Source organism: Podarcis raffonei, chromosome 8, assembly GCF_027172205.1.
Source record: "Podarcis raffonei isolate rPodRaf1 chromosome 8, rPodRaf1.pri, whole genome shotgun sequence".
Lineage (NCBI taxonomy): Eukaryota > Metazoa > Chordata > Lepidosauria > Squamata > Lacertidae > Podarcis > Podarcis raffonei.
In genome coordinates this window covers 75,576,849-75,592,046 of record NC_070609.1, presented here as the reverse complement: position 1 = coordinate 75,592,046, position 15,198 = coordinate 75,576,849, and the positions used below count along the sequence as shown (strand labels likewise).

Genomic DNA, 15,198 nt, shown 5'->3' with positions numbered 1-15,198 from the left:
ATGGTTCACCTAGCTCAGCACTTCTCTACTCTAGGAATGGACGAATCTGTGTATTTTGTTATCTCCCAGTGTCTTTTTTTCTTTCTTTTCCAAATCGTAAATTCAGTTCACCTTTCCGCAGTGATTGGCTTTTTTTTTTTCTTTTTACAAAAAATCCTCATGAAAATTTCCCAGCATTTTAGTATGGATTTCTACTGAACACACTGAGCAGTTTTGAAAGCCATTTCCCCCAGTATAATGCATTTTTGTATGGGATTTTCAGTAACAGATGCATCTTTATGAACACCTTTCCCTAGCATGCGCATCCTCGTGCCCATTAATAGGTTGGAGAAAGGCATTGCAAAATTCAGAGAAATGCAAAATTTGAAGAATAGCTGGGTTTCTCTTTGTGTTTGGTTCGAGAAGTGCGGATTTAGGTAACTTCTCATTCAGATGCAAACAAAGTTGAATTCCTCCCCCATCTCTAGTCTACACTGGCTGGCAGCAGCTCTTCAGAAAAATTAGGGAGAGAATAGCATCCCTGAAGACTCTCTTTGTGTGTAATTGTAAGAAAGAAACTATGAAACTGATGTGCACAGTTGAAACTTGTGTCTGGTGTTCTGCAAGTAGATAAAAGCAGAGGTTTGTTTCCATAGATTGTTGAAACATTATTTCTCTTGTTGCTGTTGTGAGCTACCTTTAAAGTTTCCCTTGGTTATGGAGAAGTTACATACAACTATTAAATCATACCAGACATTTGGTTGGAACTTTTAGGCTCCACAGTGAGCTACCCCCAACTGTTTACGCAACACACAAAAAGTCTCCCTTGGACACAGAAAGCAGGATCATAAAGAAAGAGTTGCCAATTTATTTATTGAGAGCATTTGGACCCCCTTCTTTAGCTAAAAAGGTTTCTGGAGTGGCTAACTTACATTCAATTAAAATAAGACAGTCCTCTGCCCACACAGGCTTACAATCTAAGACAAGCATAACACACAAGGGGAAAGTGACAAGGAGGGAAGAGGGGGCGGGGAAACAAATTCAGGGACCAATTCTTAAACAGTTGTCTCTTAAACAGTTGTTCTTATAATGGTCAGCTTACATCAATCAGATGTAGGAGGATCTTCTGGCAAAGCTCATGGAATGAGCTCTGCTTCCCATCTCTTCTGCTGGTGGAATGGGTCAGATGTTGGTAAAATATATGTTTAGAGCATCTCCCTTCTCTGTTTTGACTCCACACCTACCTGGAGGCCCCTTCAGGCATTCTTTTCATTGCACATTCATGATGGTTTGTACTCACGATGCCTTCAATGCTCCATTGTGCCTGCAAAGTTTTGGAGGCATTCACACTGTTTTGGCACATAGGCTATAACTTCCTGCTGAAATCTCGTCACTTTTCATACCAGATATGCTTGGTGGTGATGTCCTGCTTTTGTTACACCATAGCTCCCTCTGGACAGCTATAACGCAGTAGCACTGAAGAGTCATGCACTAAGATAGTGTCAAGAACAGGTTGCAGGACACATCCTCAAATAAAACACCAGCCGTGTGAATGTATGTATGTATGTGTGTGATTGTGATCTATAGTTTCCTGAGAAGCCTCTCATCCCATCTGCATACACAGGCTTGCCTTGTCCTCTGTCTCTTACTGCCCAACCTTTGTGCAGATTTCATCACTCTGCTTTTTCGTGGTTTATCCAGATTCTATACCGTATTTTTCGTCCCATAGGACGCTCCGTCCCATAGGACGCACCTAGTTTTTTGGGGGGGAAATAAAGGGGGGGAAATTTTCCTTTATTTCCCCCCAAAAAAGCAGGTCGGAGAAACCGAACCAGGTCGAGGAACAGTGGGATGGCAGCGCTGCGCCTCCCTGCTGTCCCCCGAGCTTGTGGGGCTGGCCGATGTCTGCCCAGCGCGAGAGGCGCTCTGATTCAGGGTGCCCCGCCCACCGGGCGGCAGGCTGCTACCCGCAGCGTGGGGAGCCCTGCAGGGAACTCCTGCAGGGAACTCCTGCAGGGCTCCCCACGCTGCAGATGTATGCCCGGCGTGAGGGGCGCTCTGCTTCAGGGTGCCCCCCGCGCGGGGTGGCAGGCTGCTATCCGCAGCGTGGGGAGCCCTGCGGGAAACTCCTGCAGGGCTCTCCACGCTGCGGATGTATGCCCAGCGCAAGGGGCGCTCTGATTCAGGGTGTCCCACCCGCCGGGCGGCAGGCTGCTATCCGCAGCGTGGGGAGCCCTGCGGGGAACTCCTGCAGGGCTCTCCACGCTGCGGATGTGTTCCCGGCACAAGGGGCGCTCTGATTCAGGGCGCCCTGCCCGCTGGGCGGCAGGCTGCTATCCGCAGCGTGGGGAGCCCTGCAGGGAACTCCTGCAGGGCTCCCCACGCTGCGGATGTATGCCCGACCCCTCTCGCTCTCTAAGCTTCAGCGAAAGCCTGCATTCGCCCCATAGGATGCACCCAGATTTCCCCTTCATTTTTGGAGGGGAAAAAGTGCGTCCTATAGGGCGAAAAATACAGTATATTGCATTATTTGTGGAGCATGTTGTTGTTCCTTTCTAGTTTTTGAACTGTTTTTAAATGGATGTGAATGGATGCAGAATAGAAATGTTCTAAAACATCTTTGCGCAAGGCAGGGTTCTTCCCTTCCCCAGCCTCCCCTCTCTTTTCTTTTCCACAACAAGGGAACTCTTTCAGAAGCCCTGGATTCGATTGGTAGCCAAGGTTCTCCAAGTCTTCGTGCGAAGGGATGTGCCCCAGGGAAAGGGCAGGTGCCCTTGCTGAGTCTTGTTTTGCTTAAGGCTGGTGGCAAATTAAGAGAACTGCTGGGTTTTAATATTTCAAACAACCAGATCACTGGTAGTTTGGGACACGGGTAGTTGGATATGCTCATGATCTTCTTGGCGTCTTGTGCATCTCCACATGAACCCTGAAACCTGCACTGGAGAATCTAATCTAGCCTTTGCCAACCTGGTGTTTTCCAGCTATTTTTGAACGACAACTCCTTTCAGCCCCAGCTGAGTGGTAGTCCAAAGGAGCTGTAGGGCACCTGGTTGGCAAAGGCTGACCAAATTTATTGGGACTGAGACCTATGGAGACTTTGGTCACAACCACACCATGCATTTAAAGCACATGACTTTCCCCAAAGAATCCTGGGAACTGTAGTTTGCAACAGGTGTTGGGGATTGTAGCTCTGTGGTGGGCGAACTACAGTTCCTAGGGTTCCTTCGGGGAAAGCTGTGTGGTGTGGATGTGACCTTTAGCACAGTCAGCTTTTTTCTCCCTCCTGCTTTGCTAAATATACAGCCTTTCTGAAGAGCCCTGGAGAACTCTGTAAAGCTGACTCACTATTCATTGACTGGCTTAATAAAGGTACTGCCCTGCTATGTATTTTGGAATTTTTCTTATGGGGCAACACGGGGGGACATATTCTTTGCTTGCAGAGAGTTCTATGTATGCATACAAGGCCAGCAAGGGCTTGGGATCAGGACTATGCCCAACAACCTATGCCCCAAACTACCAATGATGCCACCTGCTTTATCAAATCCCTCCCTGCTTGGGCAAGGTCTCCCTCCAGACTCACCCCCCCCAATCCCGCCCAATTTTTCTGGTTAGAATAGAAAACGATGCGCTGACTTTGGGACACCTTCCCCATCCCCCCCCCAAAGTCCAGACCTTCTCCTCCATTTGGGTGTTTTAATTTCCCCTCCATATATAGTGTGTTGCTGTGAGCTATTTTTAGTCCCTTTCGGGACGCTTCCTTTTTTTTTCTTTTTCCTTTTTTTCTTTTGCTAATTCGGGATCCTTTTGCGATAGCAGAGCTGCTCTGAGCCAGCCACAAGCACCTTCAGATCTCTGCTCTTTGGGGAATGCCCACAAATGGTCAGCAACAGAATCAGAGGGAGGGGGGACCCCATTTGGACCCCCTCTCCTCCTACAGGAGCACAGAGTACGACCCTCCAGGAAATTCCAGCAAGAGTCCCAAAAGCCCAGGGAGGAAGTTAAGGCTACCATACATCTAAAACATGTTCTCCCACTCCCTCAAAAAGAAAAAAGGATTCCTGAGAAATATGTTTTAGCCCCTTGGAGAACTACAATCCCAAGCACCCTTAGCAAACTGCAGGTCCCAGGGTTCTGTGGGGGAGGCATATGTGCTTGAAATAGTTGCTTTGCACTTGCTCTCAAATTCCCAGTGCTGCAGAAAAGAGCCCCCCTGCACCCCACTTTTCCAGCCTCCATCCACCCTTTGAGGTGGTGGATCTTTGCATGTTCTGATTGGGACGCCTTGCAAAAAGGATTCTTTTGAGTAATGGCACCACCATAAAAAATAATAATAATAATCAAAAAATCATTGAGTACAGAGAGAAGGAGAAAGTTCCTTTCTGTTCCCCAGCCCACCTGCCACTGCAAACTTCCAAGGGAGCTGTTAAAACCGGTAATAGTTTAATTTCCCTTTTGGATTCCCTCTCTGCTCTCTGTGTGGTTTTTATTCTGACCTGAATGGGGTTTCACCGCATCAGGCCCCGGGAGTTGAGCGGAGCCGGGCGGGTGTCAAAGAGAGGGAGAGAGATCATTTTTCAGGTCTGAAGAGAGATGAAAAGCAGAAAAAGGGGGAAGGCAGATTTAGCAGGAACAGGGAAATCTTAGACCTGGGAGATTCGGGATTGTACGGGATTAGCTGCTTTTGACTGGGCTCTCGTGTTACGCCAGGGAGAGGCAGTGAAACGGCAAGGAAGGAAGCCTTTAATGTTGCGGGCTGGCGGACATGGAATGCGATGCTCGTGGCGCACCAGGGTGGCTGGGGAGGCAGTGGCGCAGGTGCATCCCCACAGCCAAAGCCATCATTCCTACACCTCTCAATAAGTCTGTTTGCCTCCCTTAAGGCAGAAGGGGTCAGTCAACAATAGAAGGGCCCTCCATCTCATTGCCTTGCTCTGATCTCTCCCAGTTCCCTCCCTTGCCCAGTTCTCTCTTCCTCCATCCCCCACTCCAAGCCAGACCAGTGACTCGCTTGTGGTCTTGACCCAGGAGTAAATAGCTGTCAGCCTGCAGCTGAGATGTCACCCGAGGGGCCTCTGCTTCCTGCAGGCACCCTCTTCTCCCTCAACCTCCCATGCATCATTTAGGCTTTTAAAAAGCCTTCCGCTGACATGGGTTTATTTTCGGGTCGAATCCCAGCATGGGAGATGTCTTTGGGTAACAGTAAAGGTAAAGGGACCCCTGACCATTAGGTCCAGTCGTGACCGACTCTGGGGTTGCGGCGCTCATCTTACTTTGTTGGCCGAGGGAGCCGGCGTACAGCTTCCGGGTCATGTGGCCAGCATGAATAAGCCGCTTCTAGCGAACCAGAGCATCACATGGAAATGCTGTTTACCTTCCCGCTGGAGCGGTACCTATTTATCTACTTGCACTTTGATGTGCTTTCGAACTGCTAGGTTGGCAGGAGCAGGGACTGAGCAATGGGAGCTCACCCCGTCGCGGGGATTCAAATCCACCGACCTTCTGATCGGCAAGTCCTAGACTCTTTGGTTTAACCCACAGCACCAGGGCAGCAATAGGCAAGAGAAGGGGTAACTAGCCCTTCCACGCCAATCGGCAGTGGCTTTCCAGAATTTCAGGCACAAGTCTCTCCCAGACCTGCCTGCAAATGATTCTGGGACCTTCTCCATGCCAAGCAGGTGCTCTGTCTCTGAGCTATGGCCCTTGCTCTAGGAAGGTGCATGCTTTGGAGACCATAGAAAAGTTTTAGGGATGTGACTAATTTCATGACATGATCCAAGGTGCGCTGCAACAGGAGCACTGCCACCATGCAAATATATGGTGAAAGATTAGGAAACGGGTCCCCAAAGGTATGTTTTGGTTTAAAACGAGGTCATGAGCCTGCAAAACTTGAAGACACGTCCCCTAGGCCTCTTTCCTTTCCTTTCGCCTACAGGGTAAGCAAAAGCCTTTGCTGAGAGTTGAGAGGAAGCGATGAGGGAGGCTTGAAGGACTCTTTGCCCACAGTAAATCTTCACTCTGTAGGGAGAAAGTTAGGTGGCTGGGGGGAGGGGGGGAGGAAAGACGGGGGGCAGCCCAAGAGGTGGAACCGCCATGTCAGCCCAAAGCTTGAATGAGGCCGCACTGGCACATTGGAGCAATTTTTATCTCCTCCTATGCACAGAAATAAAGCGACCTCCACACCGTCCTTCCCAGTGACCAGCAAAACTGCCTCCTAGGGCTCCTTGGGGGCCCATTTCTGGGCCAGAAGGCAGAATAAAAGTCTAAAAGAAGAAGAAGAAAGTAACATAAAATAAACGGGCAGGTTTCCGTAGCCCTGGAATAGGCTCTTTCTTTGAAACCCCACATCCTGAGAAACTACAGGTTGCCCCAATTCCAAAGCAGCCCTCTCCTTCCCCACCCACACCAGCATCTACTTGTAGGGCAGTGGTGGGGCACCTCCACCCTATGTACCCTACTTAAACCAGGCCATTTGAAGCAAACCATGCCCCACATTTAACTGTGCTTGATGTCCTATATGATGTCAGGCATGGTAAAAGTTCAAGCCACAGCTGCTGAAAAGGAAGCACTAGGAGCAGGCAAAATCCAGCACCAACCAAAATCTTAAAATGCCACATTGGCTGCATGGTTTGGGACCACGTTCCTGACATATCTTTTGCAGCCATGACTTGGATCAGACCCCCTTAGCACAACTGGAGAACTTTGGCCCTCTGGAGGTTTTTCTGTTTGCCTTGTCCCATTCACCATGCTGAGAACTGGGTGGGGATTTGAACCCTGCTCTCCCTGGTCCTAGTCCAATGCTCTAACCACTATACTCTCTGTTCCCACCCTGCTCCTTTACCCCATAGCCTTCCCCTTGCTGCCACCCCACCCACCCACCCATATAAATAGAGAAGGGGAGCTCGTGACGCCTTTGGCATATTGGCAGAGGCCTCACTTCCAGTAAAATTACTTTTTCTTCATATTAGGCCAAGGCGAGAGTGCAGAGACATTTATGAAACTTTGTTTAATGTACTGAAAAGCCATCGGCTAGAACATTTAGGAAATTGATTTTCCTGGCATTGATGAACTCTTTTTATTTTACCCCAGTATTAATTACTTTTTTTCAAAAAACAAATTAATTTAAGAGTCGTAAAACCGAACAAGTGAGCCAAATGTCGGTAGATCATGTTCTCTCTTTCGTCCCCCCTTCTCCTCCCCTCCCCTCGCCCCCCCCCACCAGCACCAGAGGGGAAGGGGAAACCCACCCCCTTGAGTGACGCGTCTTCTCTCTTTCTGTCGCTTACTCCAGGGGAGGCCTCGTCTCTGCGGGACTACGCCGCCACCACCATGAACGAGTTCCTGGGCATGTTTGGCTACGATGACCAGAACATGCGGGACGAGCTGGCTCGCAAGATCAGCTTTGAGAAGCTAAACGCCGCTACCTCAGAGGCCACCGCCGCTGCTGTCGTGGCCACCTCCCTATCTGGCGAGGACGCCATGAGCAAGCGAGCCCGCCTCTCCAAGTATGAAGAGTACATCCGCAAGTTGAAGGCCGGCGAGCAAGTCCCGTGGCCGATTCACCCAGCTAAGACCGAGGAGATAACCAGCAAGCTTGGCAAGGAGGCTCCGACCACCCTGGGGCAAGTGATCCGGCTGCCCGCTCCCGACACCTCCCTCCTGCCGGAGACGAAAGCCACCATTTTGCCTCTGCCTTCCCCCAGCAGTTCCCAGATCCAAGGGCTGATGTCTCGGGCCTCCAAGTATGACTTCTTCATCCAGAAGCTGAAGACGGGCGAGAGCCTCCGGCCGCAGAACGGCAACACCTACAAGAAGGCCTCTAAGTATGACCTGGAGAACGTCAAGTACCTGCACCTCTTCAAGCCGGGGGAAGGGAGCCCGGACATGGGAGGGGCCATTGCCTTCAAGACCGGCAAAGTGGGGCGCCCCTCCAAGTACGACGTCAGGAACATCCAGAAGCTGACCCCAGTCAAAGCGCCGGCACCCAGCTTGGGCCCCGCCCCTCTCGCCAGCACCCCCAGCACCGCTCCGGTGGCCGGACCCGAGCAGCCGGTGTCTTTGCCCTTCAACACTCCAGAGTACCTGAAATCCACGTTTTCCAAGACGGACTCCATCACAACTGGAACGGTTTCCACTGTTAAGTAAGTCTTCCCCCTCCCACCCCACCTCACGTTCATCTCACCTCCACCTCAAATGGCAGGACAGGAAAATCCAGCAGCTCATTCCAGAAGGCCTCTCTCTGTTTGCCTTCTGGATTAGCATGCAAAGGGATGGCTGAAGCCAGCTGCCAAGCGGTGAGCAGGACTACCTAGAGACCTGGTGGGTTTTCGGATTTCTGGGGTTCTCTCTCACTCTTTCTCCTTATCAGCCCCAGAAATCCAAGGCAATTGCATTTGCAGGGCCCGGGCCTTTGCAAGACGAAAGCTGAAACCAGCTCTTGAAGTCTTGAGTCTTCTTGGGCATAACAACAAGAAGAACAACAAAAATCTCACATGAGATGACTTGGAGCTTTTAACACTGATCCAAAAAATGGTCAAGAGAGGACCAGCTTGAGAAGTCCAGCAGCCGCAATGAGGCAACCAGTTTCATGATGGCAGCCAAAACGTTGCAAGGAGGTGGTGGGGTGAGGGGAGGCCAAGTATTGGTGACATAAAACTGAAGGCCAGGCCTGACATAGAGGAACCAGATTGGGGTACAGGGTAGGAGACAGGGTGTTTAGCCACATTGTTGAAAGCAAGCTTGGGATTCACTCAAGGAAAGTGGATCCAATCCTGCCCAATGTAATCCATGCACTGCTCTTGGGGTAGGCTGGTGGCTGAAGGGTGGGCAATGTGATGCCCGCCAGCCGTTGCTGGGCTATGACTTGCGGGCCTTTTTGTCTTGCTGGTTTTTGAGGCTGATGGGAGCTGTAGTCGAACTGCAACTGGAGGTCACCACCCTCTTACAGGAAGAAAAAACCCTGCTGGCTATCAATGAGCAGCTGGAGAGAGAATGAGCCACTGCCCCCCCCCCCACCTCAGCCTACCCTCAGCCAATCCCCACCTGCCTTCCTCCTTACTCACAACCAGTTCAGGTGGTGTCTCTGCTTGTCATTGGCTACAGTGGGTCTCCCTGCCTCCTACCCTACCTATCCCAATATGCACCAGCCATCACTGTCTTATGAGTGGCCCCCGTTGTCAGTGCCTTATTCCCCAGGATCACTAGATTCTAGCAGAGCTAAGAAAGCTCATCCCACTTAATCTCAGTGGATCAGTCCCTTAAGGTCAATGTGAGTCAAGTGAATTTGGAGGGTAAGTTGGGTCTTGCCCAGATTTCTTGCTGTGTGCCAAATGCAGAGACCCAAACACAGTGCACCTGCTTTGCGTGCAGAAGGTCCCAGCTTTGATGTCAGAATCTCATGTTTTCATTTTATTTATAAATGGAACCGGGAGCAGGTGAAGGGCAAAGAAGTCTCTCTGCCTGAAACCCCGGAGCGCTGCCCGCATTGCCAGCTGGCATTGTCCACAAGGATGAAGCATTTTGAACGTTGCACTCCAATCTTTAGGGATCTCACCTAGCTTAGGACTGATATTTTACCTCTTATATCCCATGACCATGGCAGGGAAGTGTCTGCTAGGGTACGAGTAACTATTCCAATTCCAATCCCGTTCCTGCACATAGTTGATTTCTGCTTCTCTTAACATTCTGCACCGGCCCATAATTGGTGGTATGAAGTTTGGGAAGAGCCAGCCAAAGGGGCTGGAAAGAGAAGAAGAAAAATATGTGACATTTTAAAATCAGATGGCCAGGAGGAATTCAAAAGAGAACCCACTGCTGTCACCTGCTCAGTGAGGCAGCCAGCTGACCCCATTGTGTGGCCCTTTCGGGTTTTATCTCGCACCCTCTTTTCAGGCAGGGGATCCACTTGGTTGTGCGCCAGGCCAATCAGGTGGCCACTTCACTGCGCAGTCAGCTGTGAGACACCTTGAGGTGTGTTCCTTTCTAATCATGCCAATCAGCCCAGAGTTCATCAAGGACAGCCAAGGACAGCACGATTGGCTCCCCATCCCCCTTTCCTTTTTTGCTCTTAATCACAATCCCAGCTCTGCTTCCTTCCTGCCTTTCGTCCTCTCGCACTCTCTCTTTCCCTTGTGGTTGGACGATGAACCTCAAGTGCGCTCTCTGCTCTGCCCGCAAGACTTCCTTGGGATGGGAGGCGATGCGGGTGGTGGATGGGGAGGCGAGAGAAGCCGCAAAGGTTTTATGCTGAGCGTCTGACGCAGTTCCCTCTGTGTGCTGTAGATTTGTGTGACCGTCCTCTTGAGAGCTTTGGGAAGCTGAGGGCATGTCACTCTGGTGTGAGAAGCAGGCAGCTCTTTCCTCTTTTTCTTTTCTACCTCACATGTAGAAGAGGCGTGTGGCTTTCCCATCTGCCCATTGGGTGGCCTACCTGAGCAAGCTCAAAGTTGGGTGGGTTGTATTGTGTAGCAGGAGCCCCACAGTTCAAAGGGGGTTACCTTCTAAGAGTGGCAGAGTGGAGATGTTATGACACACGCACTCCCTGTTCCCCCAGGTGTTTTCACCTACCTCACTCCCCTCTGCACACAGTGGCTGCCACAGTCCCAAGGCAGGTGTGGCTGCTGCCTGCATACCACAAAATAAGAGGTCCAAGGGGCAAGAAGCAGGACTGTTCAGCCAGGGGAACAGTAACTCAGGACCCCAGTTTTAAAAGGTGCTGAGGCCCTAGAGATCTGCTGCTAGTCAAGAGTATTAGGTCTAGGTCAGGGGTTGGCAAAAAAAATTAGCCATGGGTCGGTCCACTGTCCCTCAGACCTTGTGGCGGGCCGGAGAAGTGGCACGGGGGGGGCTGGAAGAAGAGGTGAGGGAGGCAAGTAGTCCTCCTCCTCACCCACCCCCCACCCCAGCTGCTGCGCTTACCTTCCCTGGGGTTGCCGCCGCCGCTGCTTCTCGTGGGTAGGCAGAGCAAGCTCATCCACCCCGCTCTCTGGCCCACAGGAGCACCAGGGCAGTGGCAGCAGCAGAGGGAAGATGATCGCCGCGAAAGGGCTTGCTCCGGAGAGGGGCTGCTTAAAATGGCGCTCAGCCAGCTCAGCCCAGCCCCCTTCCTTCTCTAGGCAGGGCGGGGAGAAGCCAGGAGGAGGGAGGGAGGGGGCGGTGGCACGGTGGGGGGGTGGAATGGTGCCGGGCAGGGGGAATTGGTACAGCCCAAACAAACAGAATCCCCATGCAGATCCACAGACAGTCCGCTAGCCAGATCCTGAAGGCAATTGGTCCTGATCCAGCCCGCAGACCTTAGTTTGCCGACCCCTGGTCTAGGTGGACAAATGCAGCCTGACCTTTTCTAAGGCTGCTTCCTCTGTTCCTAACCTCTGAGCAACAGCTTTTTAAGATGGTGCACATTCTCCTGGGATTGGTGCCTAAGTTTGGTGCTTTGGCTCCCGAACCTTCCATCCAGAAAACTTCAGGGGCTCACCAGTGATTTGTTCAGCAAGTGAACAAACATGCCCTGTGTTGCATTTTTTAAAAAATATATAGGCATCACACATGTTGTTTGTAAACCAGCCTTTCATACATTCATCCAGAAAAGAGAAGGCCATCTTTTTGAAAGAGGGGACTTATGGGAAAATAAATAACGAACTGGGGCTAAAGTAAGTGCAGCCAGGGACTAGGAGATGCACAGGCATCTCTCCTTAACAGCAGCCAGGAAGTACGAGACGCACACGTGCCTCTCTCCCGGGCATGCCATTGTCCTTGGATGTTAGGTGTTCCACGAGAGAGAGAGGGGGCTTGGAGTGTGTCCTGACACCACCTTGCGCTAACCATCTCTGCCCTCTGTGTGTTTCTCATTAGGAACGGATTAACCACTGACAAACCAGCTGTCACCGAAGATGTAAATATTTACCAGAAATATATTGCCAGGTAGGCTGATTTTTCCCGCCCCCAACCTTGGGTTTTTCTCGGGAGCGGGACGGAGGGAGCTGTGGGACAGAGAACCGGGCAGGGGCGAGGGGTGGGGGGTCTCTGTCTGTCTGTCTGGGCGAAATGCAAAAAGCCAGTTGCGGGAACTGAGTCTTTCCATTTCTCTCTGACATCCACACTGACTTCCCCACCGCCAACTTTCCTGCTGAAACCCCACCCTTTACAAAGCCTCTCCCTGATTCTTAGAGTAGAAAAATCAGCCATCTTGGTTTCGAGAGGCTTGGACCTTTGCTCTATTTAGGGATGAAGACGTAGCTCAGTGGTTAGAGCACCTGCTTTGCATGCAGAAGGTCCCAAACTCAATCTGTAGCATCTCTGGCCAAGGCTGGGAATGTCTCCTGGCTCAAACCCTAGAGAGTCACTGCCTATCAGTGTAAACAGCATGGAGCTAGATGGACAAATGGCCTGGCACAGTATAAGACAGCTTCCTATGTTCCTGTGTCCTAAGGAAAGGTCTGTGGCTTAGCAGCAGAGCCCCTACTTTGTGTGCAGAAGGTCCCTAGCATCTCCAATTGACCAGGAAGATCCCACTCTGCCTGTGGCCCTAGAGAGCTGCTGCCAATTGCAGTACTGGCCTAAATGGGCACAACACTGGGCTAAATGGGCAAACTGTTTGACCTGTTATAAGGCAGCCTTCTGCAGTCTCTGTTTCTTGAGAGAAGCCTTTTCTAGCCATTCATTTCCCCCCCCCCCCATCTATTCATTGTGGGGCTTATCCAGAGTCTCCTGTGCGAGTTTTGTGTTGAAGGCCAAGGCTGTGGTTTCAGCATAATGAATTGTATCCCAGGTTAGTCCTGCTCTGAAATTAATGGGCATGACTAATTCAGATCCATTAACTTCAACGGGTCTACTCGGAGCAGGACTTGGTTGGATGCACAACCCAAAGGTTCCCCCTCCATTAGCACAGCACCGTGGGATGGATGTATTTGTCCTGCTTTGCTGTATTTGGCTGGCTGGCTGGATTTCTCAGTTGACATATTTTTATTATTTGGAGACGTTGCAATTAATTTGTCTAGGCAAATTAGCCGCCGTTTATTTTCATTCGCCTAGAGAGGCGGTAATGCTAGTGCTGTGGAACTGTAGAGGTAATGGCCACGGCCGTTTGGCATCCTCTGCCTAAAGAGAGGGACCAGGGATGGAAACGTCAGGGCAGCAGCTTTGCAGAAAGGCTGGCGTTGAGGCTGTGCTAAGGCCGCCTATCAAGAATCCATCAGGAGGAGCCCTGGTGAAACCCAGATGAAATGGTGGCAAAGGCTGCCAGGAAAGCTGCAGCCCTTCATTGGGAGCAGGGAAGAGCCATAACTCACTGCTTTGCATGCATAAAGTCCCAGGCTCAGTTCCCAGGTAGGGCTAGGAGAGCCGCCCTGTCTGGAATCCTTGAGAGCCGTTGCTGCTTGTCAGTAGAGAGAGTTCTGAGCTAGACGGACCACTGACTGGACTCCGGGACATAGGAAGCTTCCTCATACTCTGTTCCTATGCCAACCTGCAAACCTGGGCTGCAAGTGGCCCTATGGTTAATTTCATGTGAGTGGCAATAAGGAAAACAGGGTGGCAGTGGGAGGGAGAGAAAAGGGTGTGGCAGAGTGAGAGAAGGGAGTGACAAAGCGAGGAATTGGCAGAGAGAGAGAGAGAGAGAGAGAGAGAGAGAGAGAGATATGGGGCAAAATTAAAAAAGGGGCTGGCATTAGATTCGGACCCCACCCGCTTTTAACTTTAGTCCCACCCACTGCCAGCATGTGGCCCCTAAGAATTTACCCCTAAGGGGGTGCAATCCTTAGCAGAAACAAAGATTGTATGTAATCTAGGAAGTGTGGAACCTGCCATGGTCCATAGGCCTTGCTGCTCTCTTCCAGGCTGGTTTTTTGTCATTGTTCTTAATCGTTTATTTAATTTATATCCCAGCCTCCCTCCCAAAGCGTCCAAGAGTGGCTTATCAGCCTAGGAAACGGGTGGGCAAGAGGCAGATCTGCATTCCTAGATTCCTGGATGAAATTCAGGAGGTAGCAACTGTTCAAACACAATAGGAAAAGGCCCCTCCTGAATCAGTCCATTAGAGTCTCTAGTGACTAGTCTGTAGTAACTCAGGTGCACAGCTCATCATATAGTTAGCAGGGTGCTATAGCCATTTGTCTCTTCCCCCTTGAGCCACCATTTTGCATCTGGCCTCGGTTGGTAGGATCTCATTATTTTAGTAGAAAAACAAAGTTATATGCCCTCTAAGCCTGAACTAAGGAACAAAATACCCAACCCTCTTTACTGCCTTTTTCATTTGCTGTGAGGTTTCTGGAGACAGATGATGCAGCTGGAAAAAGTCAACACTGGCTCTTAAGAGAGCCTCACTGTCCTCCCTGATCAAACAGGGTTTGCTGTTTTTTGAAACAAGATATACAAAAGCAAATCCCACAAAAATGCCTACAAGAGGCAAAACCCCCAAGAGTGGACATGTCACAAGGTATACTCCCGTCTTCCATTCTGACTTCAGGTTCTTGAAAATGTCTGTAGCTGTAAATGATTAACCCATCTAGATGTTGTTGGAACTCCAACTCCCATCAGCCCCTGCTAGCAGTAGCCAGGGGTATGATGGGAATTGTAGTCTAGCAACATTAAAGGGCCAAAGGTTCCCTAACCTTGTCTTAGCAGACACTAACCAACAGGATTGGGTTGTAGCCATCTAAGTTCTACTCAGAGTAAACCCATTCAAATTAATGGAATCATGTTTCATAATTTCAATAGGTCTGCTCTGAGTAGGACAAACATTGGCTGCCACCCATTGTTTTCAGAATATAGCTGAAGCAAAGGTGGTTAGTTTCCATTCCTTCCCCTCTGTAGATCAGAATTGGTTCTAATCCACGTTAGTGGCTTGAGAGTCATAAAATCAGAGAAATATTTGTTGTCCCAGATGTACGGATGTGAAGCAAAAAGCCCACATACTTATACATAGGTGAACCCCCCCCACACACACACCGCTTTCTCATACTAATTTTTTTACTCCCCCCTTCCTCTAAAATCCTTCTCCTCAGGGGCCTTAAATCACACAGTGGAGCCTGCATGGCTATAAGTTATAAGCTCATTAGTTATAAGCCTGTCTTTAGTCAAGATGAGGAGAGGGGAGGCCTCTCCTTTGTGGACCAAACTGGCAGGAGGTTTCTCCTCCTTTCCTTTCCTTTGTGCACGGAGGGGATGGTAAGATGGAGGTGGCGTGCTTCCTTCCCAGCCACCCACCTTGGGGTTAGTGAGGTTAGT

At 50.5% G+C, this 15,198-nt stretch overlaps 1 protein-coding gene across 8 annotated transcripts in view; it reads left to right on the top strand.

Moving 5' to 3' along the window:
• Window positions 1–15,198, top strand: part of CASZ1 (castor zinc finger 1) — a 306,042-nt gene that overhangs the window by 240,370 nt on the left and 50,474 nt on the right. For 7 of the 8 annotated variants that reach the window (XM_053400928.1, XM_053400925.1, XM_053400926.1 and 4 more), the window contains 2 exons: window positions 7,268–8,117; window positions 11,827–11,895. In XM_053400928.1, coding sequence (XP_053256903.1) covers window positions 7,268–8,117; window positions 11,827–11,895 — 919 coding nt within the window. The remainder of the gene's footprint in view (window positions 1–7,267; window positions 8,118–11,826; window positions 11,896–15,198) is intronic. The other variant, XM_053400927.1, reaches the window with a different exon arrangement.